The sequence below is a fragment of the Thecamonas trahens genome (assembly GCF_000142905.1).
Source record: "Thecamonas trahens ATCC 50062 unplaced genomic scaffold supercont1.14, whole genome shotgun sequence".
NCBI lineage: Eukaryota > Apusomonadida > Apusomonadidae > Thecamonas > Thecamonas trahens.
The window spans coordinates 341,652-356,646 of record NW_013657666.1 but is presented as its reverse complement, the minus strand read 5'-3'; the positions used below and the strand labels follow the sequence as shown (position 1 = coordinate 356,646).

The 14,995-nt window shown below is 64.6% G+C and overlaps 8 protein-coding genes across 8 annotated transcripts in view; 3 read left to right on the top strand and 5 right to left on the bottom strand.

Annotated features, from left to right (window-relative positions):
• Positions 1 to 210, bottom strand: part of AMSG_03796 (uncharacterized protein) — a gene marked incomplete at its 5' end in the record, with an annotated part of 880 nt that extends 670 nt beyond the window's left edge. The window contains one exon of the mRNA XM_013904246.1: positions 204 to 210. Coding sequence (XP_013759700.1) covers positions 204 to 210 — 7 coding nt within the window. The remainder of the gene's footprint in view (positions 1 to 203) is intronic.
• AMSG_03795 (uncharacterized protein) lies at positions 192 to 4,591 on the top strand. The gene has a single exon (XM_013904245.1). The coding sequence runs from the start codon at positions 496 to 498 to the stop codon at positions 4,570 to 4,572; it is 4,077 nt and encodes a 1,358-aa protein (XP_013759699.1). The 5' UTR covers positions 192 to 495; the 3' UTR covers positions 4,573 to 4,591.
• Positions 4,592 to 4,790: 199 nt separating this feature from the next.
• AMSG_03794 (ubiquinone biosynthesis monooxygenase COQ6) lies at positions 4,791 to 8,046 on the top strand (the record flags this gene model as incomplete). The annotated part of the gene is made up of 4 exons (XM_013904244.1): positions 4,791 to 4,814; positions 4,838 to 5,006; positions 5,041 to 6,235; positions 6,524 to 8,046. The coding sequence occupies 4 exons, from the start codon at positions 4,791 to 4,793 to the stop codon at positions 8,031 to 8,033; spliced, it is 2,898 nt and encodes a 965-aa protein (XP_013759698.1). The 3' UTR covers positions 8,034 to 8,046.
• AMSG_03793 (uncharacterized protein) lies at positions 7,830 to 10,100 on the bottom strand (the record flags this gene model as incomplete). The annotated part of the gene is made up of 1 exon (XM_013904243.1): positions 7,830 to 10,100. The coding sequence occupies one exon, from the start codon at positions 10,098 to 10,100 to the stop codon at positions 8,049 to 8,051; it is 2,052 nt and encodes a 683-aa protein (XP_013759697.1). The 3' UTR covers positions 7,830 to 8,048.
• A 197-nt stretch (positions 10,101 to 10,297) lies between these two features.
• AMSG_03792 (transmembrane protein 17) lies at positions 10,298 to 11,569 on the bottom strand. The gene is made up of 3 exons (XM_013904242.1): positions 11,494 to 11,569; positions 11,087 to 11,190; positions 10,298 to 10,960 (listed from the first exon to the last, which is right to left on the bottom strand). The coding sequence occupies exons 1-3, from the start codon at positions 11,546 to 11,548 to the stop codon at positions 10,370 to 10,372; spliced, it is 750 nt and encodes a 249-aa protein (XP_013759696.1). The 5' UTR covers positions 11,549 to 11,569; the 3' UTR covers positions 10,298 to 10,369.
• A 155-nt stretch (positions 11,570 to 11,724) lies between these two features.
• On the bottom strand, positions 11,725 to 13,091 carry AMSG_03791 (cell division control protein 2). Its single transcript, XM_013904241.1, has 2 exons — positions 12,858 to 13,091; positions 11,725 to 12,435 (listed from the first exon to the last, which is right to left on the bottom strand). The coding sequence occupies exons 1-2, from the start codon at positions 13,049 to 13,051 to the stop codon at positions 11,766 to 11,768; spliced, it is 864 nt and encodes a 287-aa protein (XP_013759695.1). The 5' UTR covers positions 13,052 to 13,091; the 3' UTR covers positions 11,725 to 11,765.
• Positions 13,092 to 13,453: 362 nt separating this feature from the next.
• Positions 13,454 to 14,479, bottom strand: AMSG_03790 (ER-derived vesicles protein ERV14). Its single transcript, XM_013904240.1, has 3 exons — positions 14,388 to 14,479; positions 13,774 to 14,078; positions 13,454 to 13,658 (listed from the first exon to the last, which is right to left on the bottom strand). Exons 1-3 carry the CDS (start codon positions 14,460 to 14,462, stop codon positions 13,631 to 13,633), a joined length of 408 nt encoding a protein of 135 aa, XP_013759694.1. The 5' UTR covers positions 14,463 to 14,479; the 3' UTR covers positions 13,454 to 13,630.
• Positions 14,480 to 14,708: 229 nt separating this feature from the next.
• Positions 14,709 to 14,995, top strand: part of AMSG_03789 (uncharacterized protein) — a gene marked incomplete at its 3' end in the record, with an annotated part of 1,621 nt that continues 1,334 nt past the window's right edge. Inside the window, exon 1 of the mRNA XM_013904239.1 lies at positions 14,709 to 14,963. Coding sequence (XP_013759693.1) covers positions 14,723 to 14,963 — 241 coding nt within the window. The 5' untranslated portion in view covers positions 14,709 to 14,722. The remainder of the gene's footprint in view (positions 14,964 to 14,995) is intronic.

The window sequence follows — 14,995 nt, the reverse complement described above, 5'->3', positions numbered from 1 at the left end:
ACTCCTGATCGTCGTCTTTCGTCGAGATGCTCCTCGAAGGCTCGGCTGCCGCTCTGTGCGGCGCTCCCGGCTCTTCGAAGGCCAGAACTCCCGATGGAAGGGCACGATCTTCCTTTTTGCCTCATCACCCACCCTCCACACCCTCTATCGGCACCCGTGGCCAACCCAGGTTGTGTGCCGTCTGCCTCTAGACCCATCCACACCGCGCATCGCTGCCGTCCTGTCCAGACCCCGACGCACGCCGCCGCCGCGCGCCGTTGTCACCATCGCTGCGAGCTCAAGGAAGCCAACCCAAGCCGCCTTTCTTCATCTTCTTTGCCACGCTCTCGTTGTCGATCCTCCCTTGCCGAAGCCCTTGCTGATGATCCTTCTGCCAACCCCCTTATCCCTACCTTCCTTTCCGGCTCGCCTTTGCGGTGTGCACGTGCACGCGACGACCTTCCTCCCTCCCCCCTCACTCCCACTCAGTCACTCTTCACTCTCCTCACGGTCAGCATGGGAAAAACAAGCTCCAAAGTACGACATGGCAATGCTGTGTCGCGTGGGCATGAGCTGGTGCATGTGGTGGAGCCACCGCTGTTCGAAGAGCTTCCGCAGGTGCGTGGAACCGACGACGACGACTTTGTGGTCCACTCCATCCTTGTCCGACTTCCGGGCATCGTCGACTCGGTGCTGGCCGAGGGGGCGTGGCACGGGCCAGAGGCCTCGGCGACGGCCCGCAAGGCTGCGCAAAAGAGGCTCATTGCTTTACGGACGGCTGCTGCTGAGGGGCATGTGCCGATGGAGGCTGCGCCGGGTGCTTGGGGCAGGGCTTACTGCGCTAGTCACGGAGATGATGCTGACGGCGACCAGACGTGGCTCTCTCTCCCTTGGTTTCACGTCGAGCACTGCTTTTATGCCCACATGCGCGCCATCGTTGCTTCTGCCAAAGGATCGGACATGTTTGCACCGCACAAGGCCAAATCGCTCGCTGCCGCACTTCCCTGGCTTGATGCTGCGCTCGCGGCCATGCCCGACGACATCCGCACCGGTGCCGATCAGGCGCTTGCCCGCGATGCACTTCCACACTATCTTCAGTTGGCACTGTGGGGCAATCGTGGCGATCTCTCGCTTTCGGCTGGCGCGGTCGACGCAGCGTCGACCAGCCGTTCTGACGCAGACAACGCCGCTGCGCTCCTGCAAGACGACTCCGACGCGTGGCTTCGCGCTGTCGCCGCCAGCGCCGGCACAATCGCCATCATTCTTGACAATTGCGGCCACGAGCTGCTTGCCGACCTCCTCCTGGCTGTCGTCCTCCTCCGCGCCGGCGTCGCCACTGACATTGTCTTCTACGCCAAGGCCGAGCCGGTCTTTGTCTCGGATGCCATGCCGCATGATGTCAATGCCCACCTGGAGGTCCTGGCAGAGCGAGCACCCGAGCTGGCGGCTCTTTTGGATCCGACACTCGATTCGCCGCGGCTCCGGGTTGTCGCCCACTCGTTCTTCACCTCGCCGCTGCCGTTTGCCGACCTGGCTGCAGCCGCGCCCGAGCTAGCAGCTCAGCTCTCAGCCTCAGCTGGAGTCATTACCAAGGGTGATGCCAACTTTCGCCGGCTCATCGACGATCGTCGCTACCTGGTCACCACCCCTGCTGCTTCAGTCATTGACTACGCGTGGGCGCCGCTGCTGGCCGTGCGAACCACCAAGTCGCCGGTCGCCATCGGCCTTTACAAAGACGCAGTGGAGGCGGCAGCTGAACGCAACCCGACGTGGTGTGTCGACGGCTCGCATGGCATGATGATCTTTGCGCCGCGGGCCTCGCCCGAGGGTGGACTCACTGTTGCCGACGTGCCCATCGAGATCTGGTGCGAGATCATGAAGTTTGTCGACTGGGAGTCGCGCATCGCTGCCGGCCACACTTGCCGCCTCCTCCGCGCCGCTGCCCATGATATTTTGTTCTGGAAGCCGCACATCAAGCGATACTTTCCGCGGGCTATTATCAAGCCGCCGTCAGAGGCCTCGTACCCGTCCCAGTGGCTCGCCCGCCTCGTCGGTGAGCGCGACACCGCCATCAAGGACATTGGCCTCTCGGACCATCACAACCGCAACAACTGGCGCACCGCCATCTACCTTCTCCTTGCTCTCCACCCTCATCCCCTGTTTATCGATCCGAAGCTCTACCGTAGCCATCTCGACGACTTTGCGACATCACAGACCACGTCATCGCTCGACGGGTGGCGCGGGACACCGCTGTTTCATCTCGCCATTCGCTGGCGGTCGCTCGGCCTGTTCCGCCTCCTCTTTGAGGTTGAAGCCGAATCCCACCACGGCCTCAACAGCGCCTACGTCGGACGGACGCCACTCATCGAGGCTGCAGCCTGCGGCCACACAGACATGGTTGCCGAGTTGCTTGCCGCCGGCGCAGACTGTGCCGCGGATCCGTCCCAAGCCGGCCGCACCGCGCTCTACTGGGGCCTGCAGGGCCGGTACTGGGACATGTGCGACATGCTCCTGCAAGCCGATCCGAACCAGCTCACCGATGCCACTGCGTACGAGATGCTGATGCGGAGCGTGCGTACCAAGGACCTGCGGCTGGTCAACTACCTTTGCATGCACAAGGCACACGTGGTTAATATGGTAGCGGCTGCACAGGCCTCGATTATCACCGGCGCTGTCGAGGCCGACTCTTCAGGCGCCACGCTCGACGCGCTTTTTGCCCATGCTCCCGATGCTGATGTCAACCGGCCATGTGTTTTGATGCCTGTGCTTGCCGCCGCTCGAGTCGGCGAGCCGCGCCTCCTGCTACGGCTCGTTCTTGGCCACGGTGCCAGGCTGACCGAGGCCAAGGCTGAGGTTATGTCGCCACCGCTTGTCATGGGCTGCTCGTGGATCGATAATCTGTGCGCACCAGTAGCCGCGCTTGTCCATGCCACCGTCTCGGGCTCGCGGCTGATGGTGCGCCTGGTTTGGGCGCTGACTCTGGCCGAGCTGGCGCCCGAGTGCGACGTCGTTGACGCCGCCGCTGCTGCCGGCATCTTTGCCGACTCGAACAACGTGACCGAAGTTAGCTGCATCCAGCTGCTGGAGACTGTCTTTCCGCTTGCCTTGTCGTCGCTTGACCTCGAGTCGGTGCGGGAGCGCATCTTCATCTCGTTCTCGGATGCGCTGCTGTTCGCCTTTCGCTGCACTCCGCGGCCCGAGCTTTATGCCATGATCAGTCTCTTGCTCGACCTGCTTCAGCAGACCGGCCCGCGGCCGCAACCCGGTGCACTCAAGCCGCAGGTTCTCGACATGCTGTACAAGTGCGAGCGGCACTTGTCGTCGTCAGAGGTTGTTGAGCTCTGCCATGGGCTCGTTGCGGCCGGCGCGGATCCGTTTGCGGACAATGAGACGGCGAGGTCGACCGCCCCGTTTATCCACGATCTTCTCAAGATGAGCAGCTTGTGGAGTGCCGACTTTCGGTCGGAGCAACTTGGTGCCGTGACCTGCCGCACTCTCCCAAAGCTGCTACATCCTTCGGATGCGGCGCTTGGGCTGTTGGCGACTACAGTCCGGTCTGTGCCAAACGGCTTTGACCTGGTCCTCGACCAGGGCTGCGCCGCCGTCGCCGGGCGCGATGCCAAGACTCTTGCTGCCTTTGTAGCACTGGCGGACAAGTTTGACTCCCGCGACAAGCTGCTCGCAGCGCTCGCGCAGCCGGTAACTACCACTCAGCTCGTCCGCGCACCGTGGTCCTCGGCCATTCCGATCCAAGCCTCGGCGTGGCACTTTGCCGCTGCCGCCGCCTGTGTCGATTCGGGCCGCATGCTTGCCGAGCTGGAGGTACCTGTCCCGGACGACATTTTGTGGCTCATGCTGGCCCCGCTTGCCGGCTACTTTGATGTGGCCATGGAGGACAGGCTGCCGGCCTTCTGCGCCGTTCTCGTCGAGCTCTCGCCGGGCATCTTTGCCACGACTGAGATCGACCCGCCACCTCGGCTGGACAATGTGCCGTTCAACGGCAAGTACGGAACCGATTGGAGCGATGCGGTGCGGTTGGCAATAGCGACTGGCTTGCCTGGCGTGGTCGCGTGCGCTGTTCGCTCGCTCCCTGCCGATACGCCGCGGAGGCCGGGCCTGATGGTCCTAGTCGTCCGACTGGCAGTCAATGCCATCCGCGGCTACTTGCCGCCAGCGGCGGCTCCCGGCTTTGCCGCCATGATCGCGACGCTTGCCGACGTTCCCTGGACCGGGCATGTCGACGACGTGCTCGACGCGCGAGCTGGTATCGTCGCCTTTCTTGCCAACCCGGACGTGCGGGTCAAGCAAAAGCTCAGCATGCCGACCAAGGCTTCCGGCGCTGGCTGCAGCGGATACACCTACAAGCATGCCGGCCAGTTTCTTTCATCCATGGACGCCGAGCTTGATCTTGCTCCGGCTCACACTGCGCTAGCGCATCTAGATGCTGCGCTCCTCACGTACCTTGGCAATGCCAGCGATGTCGAAGCTGTCATCGCAAGCCACACGCTCTCGACCGCCGCCGAAGAGTTACTGGCCAGCCTCGGTGGCCCGCTCTCGCCCGCATTGGAACCCTCCGTGGAGCTCATCGATTGAACACGAGCTCCAGATCCGACCTGCTCCTCTCTCTCTCCGAAACTGTGTTTCTTGCTCGTCATCCCCCCCCCCCCCCCCCTTTGTGCCAGCCGGGGTCTCTCCCGTCCCTGCTGACGCGTTGTGACGTTCACGAAGACCGGATTCAAGGGGCACCGGGAGAAAGGCAGCGACAGTAGTGGCACCTCTCCTACACTCGCACTCCTACACCCATCTGCAACATGCTGGGCATGCTGTCCCGAACCGTCTCCCGCACCCTGACCACCAGGGTGCCCGGTGTGACCTCCGCGCTGGCATCCCGAGCAGTGAGGACGGCTACGACGAGCCGGACATTGTCGACAACGACGGCGACGGCGACGGCGACGGCTCTAGCAATGAGGACGGATGTGCCAGCAGCAACCGCGTTCAGCGCGCGGGCGGCATGTGGATCGACGAGGGTAGTGGTGCGGATGATCAACGGATGCGTTGGAGCACGCCGGGCGTTTAGCTCGAGCGCGAGCGCGAGCGCGGGTGGGCCAGGAACGGCCGGCGGGCGGGCATCTGCGCCGCCGCTCATCCGGATCACCCAGCAGAACCTGCCTGTGCTGCTGCAGTCACCCGAGGCTGCGGGCAAGCTTGTGGTGATCGCGGTGCTGGGCGGGACGCCGGTGTGCGCGCAGCTCGTGCAGGCGATGGAGGCGACGCCGCTGCGCGGTGCTGCCGGCGACTCGCTGGTGGTGGGCGTGTTGGATTCGGTGGCGGACGCGCAGCTGGCTGCGTCGATGCGGGTGCCGGCGGTGCCGTCGCTACTGGCGGTTCACAACGGTGGGGTGGTCCATTGGCAGGCCGAGAACCTGGACGGCGAGAGCGCCATCGACGACTTTCTCACGGCGGCCTTTGCAGCTGCTGGCATGCCGGCGCCGGCTTCCGGCAGCTCAAGCACGGGCCAACCCAGCGACTCGCTGCTGCAGCTGTACACCGGTGAGGCGGCCAAGCCGCTGCCGACCAAGGTCGGCGATCTGCTTCAGCTAGGCAAGAAGGTGATGGCCGAGCTAGAGGAGATGCCTAAGACCGAGGCAAAGGCGAGTGAGGCCGCCGAGGCGCTCGAGAGTCTGGCCAAGGCTGCGGTGGAGAAGCTAGTGCAGACGCCAAAGCCGATCAAGCCAGAGACCAATGAGGACGAGCCGCTTAACCAGCAGCGGACCAAGGCTGCACAGCACCGCGAGCAGCTTGCCATCCACGAAGAGAGCTCCGCGCAGGCGCTGATTGTCCTGGCCAAGGTTGCGCTCACGCGTGGCAAGCTGGAGGAGGCTACCGAGTTTGTCAAGGCCGCCGAGGCTTCTGGCCGGCAGCATCTCGACGCGGAGCCGTGGCTCTCGCAGACCCGGGCCATGGTCCAGCTCCAGGCCCAGTGTGCCGAGTCGAAGATCTCGGATGACGCGCATAAGGTGCTGGAGACTGCCGCTGCCGACGGCAGCATCGACGAGGAGGGGCTCAAGACGCTTGCGCTCTCGCACGCCTCGCGCGGCGATCTCGAACCTGCTGTCGACGCTGCGCTTGCGCTCATCCGCAAGGACCGCAACTTTGACGACGCCGTCGGCAAGCGCATCATCGAGACTGTTGTCCGTGCCATCGGTCAGAGCTCTGCTCTTGCCAAGAAGACCCGGCGTCGTTTCCGTAACGTGTGGTACGTGTAAAGCGATGGGATGACAAGGTTCGGTCTCCCGCCTGATGGAGAATGGGTATCATAGATGGAGGATGGGTATGATGAGGGTGTGTGTGTGTCCTGGATGGAGAGGTTCGGACACCGGCCGAACAACCACGACGCGTCGCCCCCCCTCCCCCCCCCCCCCTTGCCCCTGCCCCGGCCGGTCACACGCACCCCCTTCTCTCCAAAGACAGACGACATGTTGGGAGCGGGACGACGGAGCGCAGTGGCTGCGGCAGGGAGGTGGACATGGCTACGGGAAGGGAGCTCGGGTGCAGGCAAGGCGGGTACCGCGGCGTACGACGTGGTGGTGGCTGGCGGCGGGCTGATCGGGTCGGCGCTGGCGGCGCTGGTGGCAGGGGTGGCCCGACCATCAGGCCAGCGGCTGCGTGTGGCGCTGGTTGAGGCTCGTCCGGAGGCTGCCTTCCGCAAGGCTGCGGATGCTGCTGCAGAGACCGTTCCGCAATCGCCTGTCCGAGTCCTCGCCGTCTCGCCGGCCTCGGCTGACGTCCTCGCTCGCGCCGGCGCCTGGCACGGCACGGCTGTTGCCGCTGCGGCGCGCCCGTATCTGGGCATGCGGGTGTGGGACGCGGTCGGCGGCGGAGCTGTGAGCTTCAACGCTTCCGATGCCAACGCGCCGGCGCTCGGCTACATCGTGCCCAACGCCACCGTCGAGGCTGCGCTGTACGACGCCCTGCTCACTGCGGGCGACGTCGACGTCCTCACTGGCGTCCGCATCGACGACATTGAGAAGCGGGTGAATGGCGTGCGCGTTGCACTCGACTCGGGCGTAGAGCTGGAAACGGCGCTGCTTGTCGGCTCGGACGGCCCGGGCACCGCCGTCGGCAAGGCTGCTGGCATCGAGCGCTTCTCGCTCGCCTACGACCAGTCCGGTGTCATCGCCGACGTCGCCCTCGACACGCCGACCGAGACTGCGTGGCAGGTCTTTCTTCCCGACGGACCTCTGGCGCTTCTGCCGACCTCGCCGGGCCGGGCGTCGCTCGTGTGGTCGATGTCGCCGGCCGCCGCCAAAGAGCGGGTCTCGCTCTCACCTGAGGCGCTGGCTGCGCAAATCCACTCGGCGCTGCACGCCCAGCCGGCGCAGGGCGGGGCGGCATCGCTCATGGGTGCGCTCGGCTCGGTGGTCCAGAGCTCGCCGCTGGGCCACTACGTCGCCAACGTTGTTGCGCCCGACGGCGGTGCGACGACCGGTGGCGCCCCAGCTGTTCCGCCGGGCGTTGTTGCTGTCGCCGAGGGCTCGGTAGCGTCATGGCCGCTCTCGTTTGGCCTCGCGAACAGCTACTACGGGCCGCGGATGGTGCTTGTGGGCGACGCGGCGCACACAGTGCACCCGCTCGCCGGCCAGGGTGCCAACCTCGGGTTCGGCGATGTGAGCGCGCTGACAAAGGCCATTGCCGACGCGGTCGCCGAGGGCGCGGACATCGGTGACACCCGGGTGCTTGCCAAGTACGAGCGCAAGCGCAAGGGGCTCAACACGCTCCTCGCATCATCGTTTGACGTCCTCAAGCGCCTCTTTGCCGACGACACAACTGGCGTCATCGCCGCGCGCTCGGCCGGAATGGCGGCATTTAACATGGTGCCGGCGCTCAAGGCTCAGGCTATGGCCTTTGCCATGGGCCGGTACGACGAGCTGGACCTCAGCGGCGTCGCCCGTGCCTTCCCGGCCACTGTCCGCTCCAAGATGGCGCAGGCCTCGGAAGTCTTTGCCTCGTTTGGCACGGCGTGGGAGAAGGCCTCGTTGTCGTCGAAGCAATAAACTCAGAGCGAGATCTTACTCGTCCTCCGACGAAAACTCGTAGTACGGGTCATCGGCCAGTTCTGCAGCTGGCGCGCTGGCCTCGGCCAGAGCGGCCTTGGCGAGTTCCTGGGTTGACGGATCGTTGACGCGGCGGGCCGGCCGCAGAGTGCGGGGAGGCGGCGCTCCCGCCACGCCCGAGTTGAGCTTTGTCCGCTTGGCCACGCCATGGACGTACTTGTCGTGCTGCTTCTGCTTGGGCCGCGACATGGCGGAGAGGAGCGAGGCCGATGGCGCGGTCTCGTCGTCAGTCTCATCAGAGTCAGTGTCGTCACCGGCGGTCGAGCGCGAGCGCCGCTTGCGCGAAGAGGGCGACGAGAGCGGCGACGCCGCGCGCTCAGCGGCACGGAGCTCGGCATAGAATGCGTCCTTCTCGGACGTGGGCGCGGCATGCTCTGCGCTTGCGCTTGCTCGCGACGTCACCGTCGGCGATTCGCCGCAGAGGTCGATTACCGGCGGCATGGCCGCTCGCAGCGGCGTCGACTCGAACGCGTCGTCGGCGTGCCCGGCGTTGCTCTTGGCGACAAGCTTGCGGAGCATGCGCTTCTTCTGAACTGAGTCGGCCGAGGCGAGGCGCTCGAGGGCAATGGGCGAGGCCTCGACAGCAGCAGCGGCCGGCGCTCCTCCGGCCCGCGGCGCGACAGGCGAGGCGACGACCAGGGCGTGGCACTCTTCGGCGCTCCGTGTTCCGACAATGGCGGCGACTACGGACCAGTAATTGCGGATCGACGGCGGGACCGAGCGCTGTGCCTCGGCTAGCGCAGCGAGCTCGTCGTCGGTCCACGAGTTGTGACCAGGGCCAGCGACAGGCGGGGCCGGGATCGGGGCGACTCGGGCCGACTGAGCCGAGCCGGTCTCGTGAGGCGACAGCGCCGCTGAGGCGTGAGCGTGGGGGCAGACAGAGGGCTCGATGCGCGAGGGAGAGTTGGGAAGGGCGGCAGCGGCGTTGCGGCGGGCCCATTCGGTCTTGAGTAGGGCCTTCCAGTTTGGCGGGAAGCCGGTGGCAAAGGCTGCGGCAGTCGATGGGGCGAAGCCGTACTCGAGGAGCGCGGCCTCGTTGGGCGGGCCGTCGAGCTTGTACAACGAGCCGGAAAGGGTGGTGAGGACACCGTCGGAGCGGATGCCCGAGATGACCGAAGTTTTCCAGGTGAGCGGGACGGTGATGCGCTTGGCGCGGCAGCCTTTGCCCTGGTAGAGAAAGCCCTGGACAAAGATGCCACCGGGTGCACTTGCGTTGCGGCTCTGAAAGTAGATAGCCCAGTGGGTGAGGACCACGCCGCCAAACTTGGCCCGCATCTTGCGGACGAGCCTGTTGCACTCGGCCACAATGAGCTCGTCGTCGACAGGGACGAGCGGCGCGGTGGCAGCCGTGCGGACGAGGGCCACGTGAGGGTGTGGCGCGTGCGCAGTGGGATGAAGCGGGAGACCACGCGACGGGCTGGCCTCACTTGCTGCCACGGCCTGAGCCGCCGCCATCGGCTTGCTCGCAGAGTCGGACGATGGCTTGGCCGGGGTAGCATCCTTACGCGGGCGACCGCGCCTGTTGCTCACGCGCTTTGTCTCCTCACTGGCGTGGGCGGCAACAACATGAGCGGCGAGCGCATGTTCATCAGCAGCGGGCGGCTCGGAACAGCCCGGGACAAAGCAGGCGAGCGGGCGGGCCTCTGCCGCTGCGGCGCGCGCGGCGAGGATGGCGTGGACGTGGAGGAGGTTGGACTCGAGCGAGGGCACGATAGCGACCTCGCGGTGCTTCTCGATGTGGTTGCGCCACCCGAGCGATGACGTATACTCTCTGTTTGTGCATCCGCTCGCCGCACACTGCAGCGGCATGCCGAGTTTGAGATACGCTTTGCGCGCCTTCTTGAACCATGCCGCTGCCGCCCTGTCGGTGCCCTCGGCATGGGCCACCGCCCAGCCCTCCAGCCCACATCCCTGCCGGGCGTACTGGCCCGACACTCCGCCTGCGGACATGTCTTTGCTCTGCTTCTGCCTCTCCTGGTCCTCGTATGTCACTGTGAACACGTTCATGGACAGGTGTGGTGGTTGGTGGCTGTGGTGGCTGTGGCTGTGGTGGTGGTGGGCGCAGACTGGCGCCAACCTGGCCATCGACCGCCAGCGGACGGGGAGAGGGCGGGGAGGCGGGAGACGGGCTAGCGGGGTTGGACACATGGATTGATAGGCAATTAAGAGAGAGAGAGAGAGAGTGAGTGGTGCGAGTGGTGCGAGTGGTACGAGGGAGGGTTCATCGGGGGACCAGGCAGCAGAATACAAGGACGTGGGTAGACGATGGTCTAGAGTTAGCGCCGGCGAAGGCCGGGTGGAGTGGTGTTGAGGGCGTTGAGGGTGTCAAGCGGGACGGCAGAGGAGCGAGCGGAAGAGCGGGCGGCGGCGCGGGCGGCAGCGGTGTCGGCAGAAGTCACTGATGCGGCCGATGTGGAGTGGACAAGGTCGGCGCCCGAGGCGGAGCGGGCAGGCGGCTCGGAGGAGGCCGGCGGCGGGGTACCAAACGCCGTGAGCGGAATCATGGGCTCTGCGCCGTCGACGCCGTCGGCTTCAAACTGGTTGAGGTAGAACTGCGACGTCTGGTTGCGGACGAGGCTGCGGGTGGTGGCAAAGCCGACGCCGGCCGAGACAATGACCAGCAAGAGCTGGATGACGTTGGCCACACGCTCAAACGGCAGCAGCGACGGCTGAAAGGCGGCCAGGTAGATGAGGACCGGAATCTGCGGAAAGACGTTGAGCAGGCAGTGGGCCGCAAGCTGCGGCACCTTTTCCTTGAGATTGCCCACAAAGCCAAACCAGATCCTCAGAGGCTCCACCACGGCCCAGATGACAAACACCACCATGGTGATGTACTGGAACACGGGCGCGTCGTCGAGGTTGTCCCACTGCGTTGCGGCGATGGGCACGAGGGCGTGAGTGTAAGGAAGAGCAGGGGAGGCGGGAAAGAGGGGCAGAGGGGAAGAGGGGAGGAGGGCGGGGAAGATGGGGGCGATGGGCAGCTGCACGCCTACCTTCCATGCCATGATGCAGGCGGTGATGATGCCCCACATGAGCGAGAACAGTCCGCTGTAGTAGAGGAGCATCTGCAGCAGCAGCGATGCGGCCATCTGTGTGTCTGTGGGTGGGTGTGAGTGGATGTGAGCCAGTGATCTTGGTTGTCATGGTTGTGATGCTTGGCGCCAAGGCGTGCTGTGGTGCCGTACCGACTCCCTCTCACCTGCTCCACATCCATGACCATGGGTTGCCGTTGCTCCTTCCGCAACCTCCTCCCCCCCCCCCCCCCTCCCTCTCTACGCCCCCCTCCTCTCTACGCCCCCCTCCCCCTCCTCCTCCCCTCCCCCAGCCCCCCCTCCCTCCCCCTCCCCCCCCGCCCCCGCCCCTTCTCCCAGCCCCCCCCCCCCCCAACCCCAGCACGTACGTGTCATGATGAGCTTGGGTTGGCGGCTCCCTCCAGGGTGCGTAGCCGGCTCCATGGCCTGTGGCTATCACTGTCGGTGGAGACGAGTTGGTCTGCCTTGGGTGGCCCTGCTAACGGTGCCAGGCGCGGGCGCGGGTTCGTGGACCCGCGCGGTAGGTGGGCGCGAACAGGTTGGCGCGCCACAGGCGTAGAGGTGGCGGCCAAGGGAGCTAAGATTGGTACATACAGCCCGAGGGTACAAAGGGATTTACAGAGCGTTCACGTCGCGGTGTCTACTCGAGAAAGTAGGGGTGCGAGAGAGCAGCCTTGGCCGAGATGCGGCGCGAGGGCTCGTACTCGAGCATCTGCGAGAGGAGGTCAATGCCGTCGGGGCCGAGGTTGGTGGCGACCGAGGCGAGGTTCTTCGGCTGCCACTTGGGGAACGACGACTTGAAGTCCGGCAGCGCCGAGACGCCCGGCCAGATGGTCTCGTTGGGAGTGCCGAGGATCTTGAAGATGCGGAAGAGGTTGTCGATCTCCGAGTCGCCCGGGAAGAGCGGGATCTTGGACGCCATCTCAGCAAAGATGCACCCGATCGACCACACATCCACGGGGCACGAGTAGTGGCGCGAGCCAAGCAGGATCTCGGGTGCACGGTACCAGAGAGTCACCACCTCGTGGGTGTAGGTGCGGACCGGGATGCCGAACGCGCGTGCGAGGCCAAAGTCGGCGAGCTTGAGCACACCGTTGCGGTCGATGAGGAGGTTCTGCGGCTTGAGGTCGCGATGGAGGACACGGTGCGAGTGGCAGAACGCAATGCCCTCCAGCAGCTGCTGGAGGTAGCTCTTGACCAGTGCGGGCTTGAGCAGGCCCGACACAGAGTCCATGTACTTCTTGAGGTCCTGGTCAAGGTACTCAAACACAAGGTACAGCTTCTTGTCCGAGTGCACCACGTCGTGGAGCCTGTCCCTCGCAATCGCTGTGAGTGCCCGTAGAAACCACCGCCGCCTGCCGCAGCACCATTGCTTCCGCCAGCGCCTACTTGCGGCCCTCATCCGCCCTGACGTGCCTAGCGCAGGGTACACACACTCTCCACACCCTCCAGCATCAACAAGTGCATGTAGCGTCTGCGCAAGTGCGCGCGACGAGCCACACACCACCGCCGTCCGAGCCGCCCACCGCGCGGCGCCGAATGTCCCGCGCGAGGCGGCGGGCGAGGCTGCAAAAAATGCATCTGGCCGCGCCGAAAAACCTAAATTTCAAATTTTGGGCGCAGCCTCTCGCGAGGGCAACGCCCTGTGGTGGGGGTACACCAAAGGCGAGCGCCGGAAACAAGGTTGCTGGGGGTACACTACGCTAAGGGGGATGTAGTCTATCTGGCGTACCGCACAATGTTGGGGTGCTCGAGCTCCTTGAGCAGCGAAATCTCGCGGATGGCGGTCGAGGGAACACCCTCGTCCTCGGCGTCGAGGCGAATCTTCTTGAGGGCGATAAAGTCGTTGGTGAGCAGGTCCCGTGCCTTGTACACCACACCGTACGTGCCCTCCCCGATCTTCTCAAGCTTCATGTACTGCTCCATCTTGTCTATGTATGTCTCTCCGGCTTGGTCCGGTGTCGAGAGAGGCGTGTTGCCTCACCTCGCCCCGCCGCCTGCCTGTCCGCCTCAGCAATTTTCACTTTTGGCGCCTGCCTCGATCGAATGCCGCCCGCAAAGTTTGACCCTAGTGGCTACGGCCTGAGACTCACAAACGGCGCAGATCTCCTCCCCCCCTCTTCCATTCCCACAGTATATACCATGCATGGTTGCGTGATGCAATTTGCGGAGCCATTCATCTCTTGCGATCCGCCTTACGCATTCCGAGAACCGATGAGCTGACCTGGCCGTGCCAGGGTCCACGACCATGCATCCTCACCGGTCTGGGCTGCGCGAGTTTCGCAGCCTCCCAGGCATCGACAGCAGTGTAGCTGCGGCCTGGACTGAGGGCAGCTGGTGCTTGGTGTTATTGCGGTTGTCTGCACGGTTCAGGACTCACTGCAAGGTCACAGTCTGGTGGAAGGTGCTCACGAGCTCGTCGACTGAGACATCGTCAACCCCACCCCAGTAGATGAGGCCCATGATGAGACTGCAACACCCATCGTCCCAACCCCGGAATCACCATCAGTCAGAGATCAGAGACATGATCATGCTGCACTCCCCCAGTAAGACGCTGATCCTGATGCACACTTCTCCCCTCTCCCACCCCAACCCACCCAACCACCCTCCCTCGCTCCCACAGCCAGCCTCTCAGCGCAGATACGTACCAGTAGAGATAGTAGAAAAACAGGATGAGGTAGAAGCCGAGCTTGATGAAGAAGACGCGGCGCTTCTCGTCGATCTTGGGGAAGATGTCGGTCGGGTCAAGCCAGTAGCTCTTGGTCTGGTACGAGTAGACATGGTACGCCGCCAGCGGTGCGTTGATGATAAACGCCGTAAAGTTGAGCGTGATGAGCATGAGGACAGTCATGGTGAGCTGCGCAAAGTACTCGGGCAGAATGATCGGCGAGAGCTTGCGGCAGCACTCGACAGGGCTGACAAAGTCACTTGCCAGGTCCGACAGCTCAATGATCTGCCACCCCCCCCCCCCATCCGTTAGTCTCCAGCCGCTTCCCTCGTCTTCCCTCTCGCGCCTTTCTCTTCCCCCTCAAAATCGCCTTGCCTCCCTTGCCCCCCTTACCATACAGCGCCGTCCTTTGCCCTCTCCTACCAGCCCCAGCCCCCCCCCCCCTCCCTTCCCCTACCTCTTCCTACACCACCCACTACTTCATATACCCCCCTTCTCCCTTTTCCCCCCTCCCTCCCACCATCCTCCCCACCAGGGGTCCCTCCCCGCCGCCAGGTCGCCCCCCCCCGCGCCCCACCTCCTCGCATAACCTACAAAGAACACCATGATGAACAGCAGGACTGCTGCCATGACAACCATGAGAATCCACAGAAGAACCGACCACTCCATTGTGCGCAGGTACTACTCAGACAAGTGTGCTCGAGATGGTTCGCTAGCACTCTCTGCGTATGCTCTGCGGTAGGTGGGGGGGGAGGGGCGTGGTGGCCGGGCGCCGTCGGCCGTCAGTCGTCAATCATCTGTTGGCTGCTCCGATCCTCTCCCGTTCAGCCACAAGCTCGGCTTGCACCACTACGGTCACGGTCACTTTCTTCTCGTGCTTGCGGGAAGTGGAGGTGACACTGCACGCGTGGTAGTTGCGGGAGGAGAGGATGGAGGAGGTGCAGAATAACCTGCTCAACCACCTCGACGACGAGGACACCGCCCGTCTTAAGGGTAGGCGTGTGGTGGTCAAGCGCAAGTTCCGGGTGAAGCGGACGTCACTGGTCATCGCATGCATCCTTGTCGGCGCCATCGTCTGGCTCCTGCCTCGTGAGCACCATGCTACTCCGCCCACAGGCCAGGGTATCACCGACAAGCTCTCGGCTGCTATCCGGGCCAATGTCCGCAAGTGTACGCTCCCTCCTCCTTCCCCCCCCCCCCCT

Bases quoted from the DNA above. Each gene is read 5' to 3' on its own strand.
- AMSG_03795 (XM_013904245.1), top strand. From the start codon at position 496: ATGGGAAAAACAAGCTCCAAAGTACGACATGGCAATGCTGTGTCGCGT.
- AMSG_03792 (XM_013904242.1), bottom strand. From the start codon at position 11,548: ATGGAGCCGGCTACGCACCCTGGAGGGAGCCGCCAACCCAAGCTCATC. The intron at 11,191-11,493 runs GTACGTGCTGGG...ACCCACCCACAG, and splicing joins ACCCAAGCTCATCATGACAC to ACACACAGATGGCCGCATCG. The intron at 10,961-11,086 runs GTAGGCGTGCAG...GCCGCAACGCAG, and splicing joins CCTGCATCATGGCATGGAAG to TGGGACAACCTCGACGACGC.
- AMSG_03791 (XM_013904241.1), bottom strand. From the start codon at position 13,051: ATGGAGCAGTACATGAAGCTTGAGAAGATCGGGGAGGGCACGTACGGT. The intron at 12,436-12,857 runs GTACGCCAGATA...TGCGAGGGACAG, and splicing joins GAGCACCCCAACATTGTGCG to GCTCCACGACGTGGTGCACT.
- AMSG_03790 (XM_013904240.1), bottom strand. From the start codon at position 14,462: ATGGAGTGGTCGGTTCTTCTGTGGATTCTCATGGTTGTCATGGCAGCA. The intron at 14,079-14,387 runs GTAGGTTATGCG...GGGGGGTGGCAG, and splicing joins TGTTCATCATGGTGTTCTTT to ATCATTGAGCTGTCGGACCT. The intron at 13,659-13,773 runs GTACGTATCTGC...GGGGGAGTGCAG, and splicing joins TTTTTCTACTATCTCTACTG to CATGATCATGTCTCTGATCT.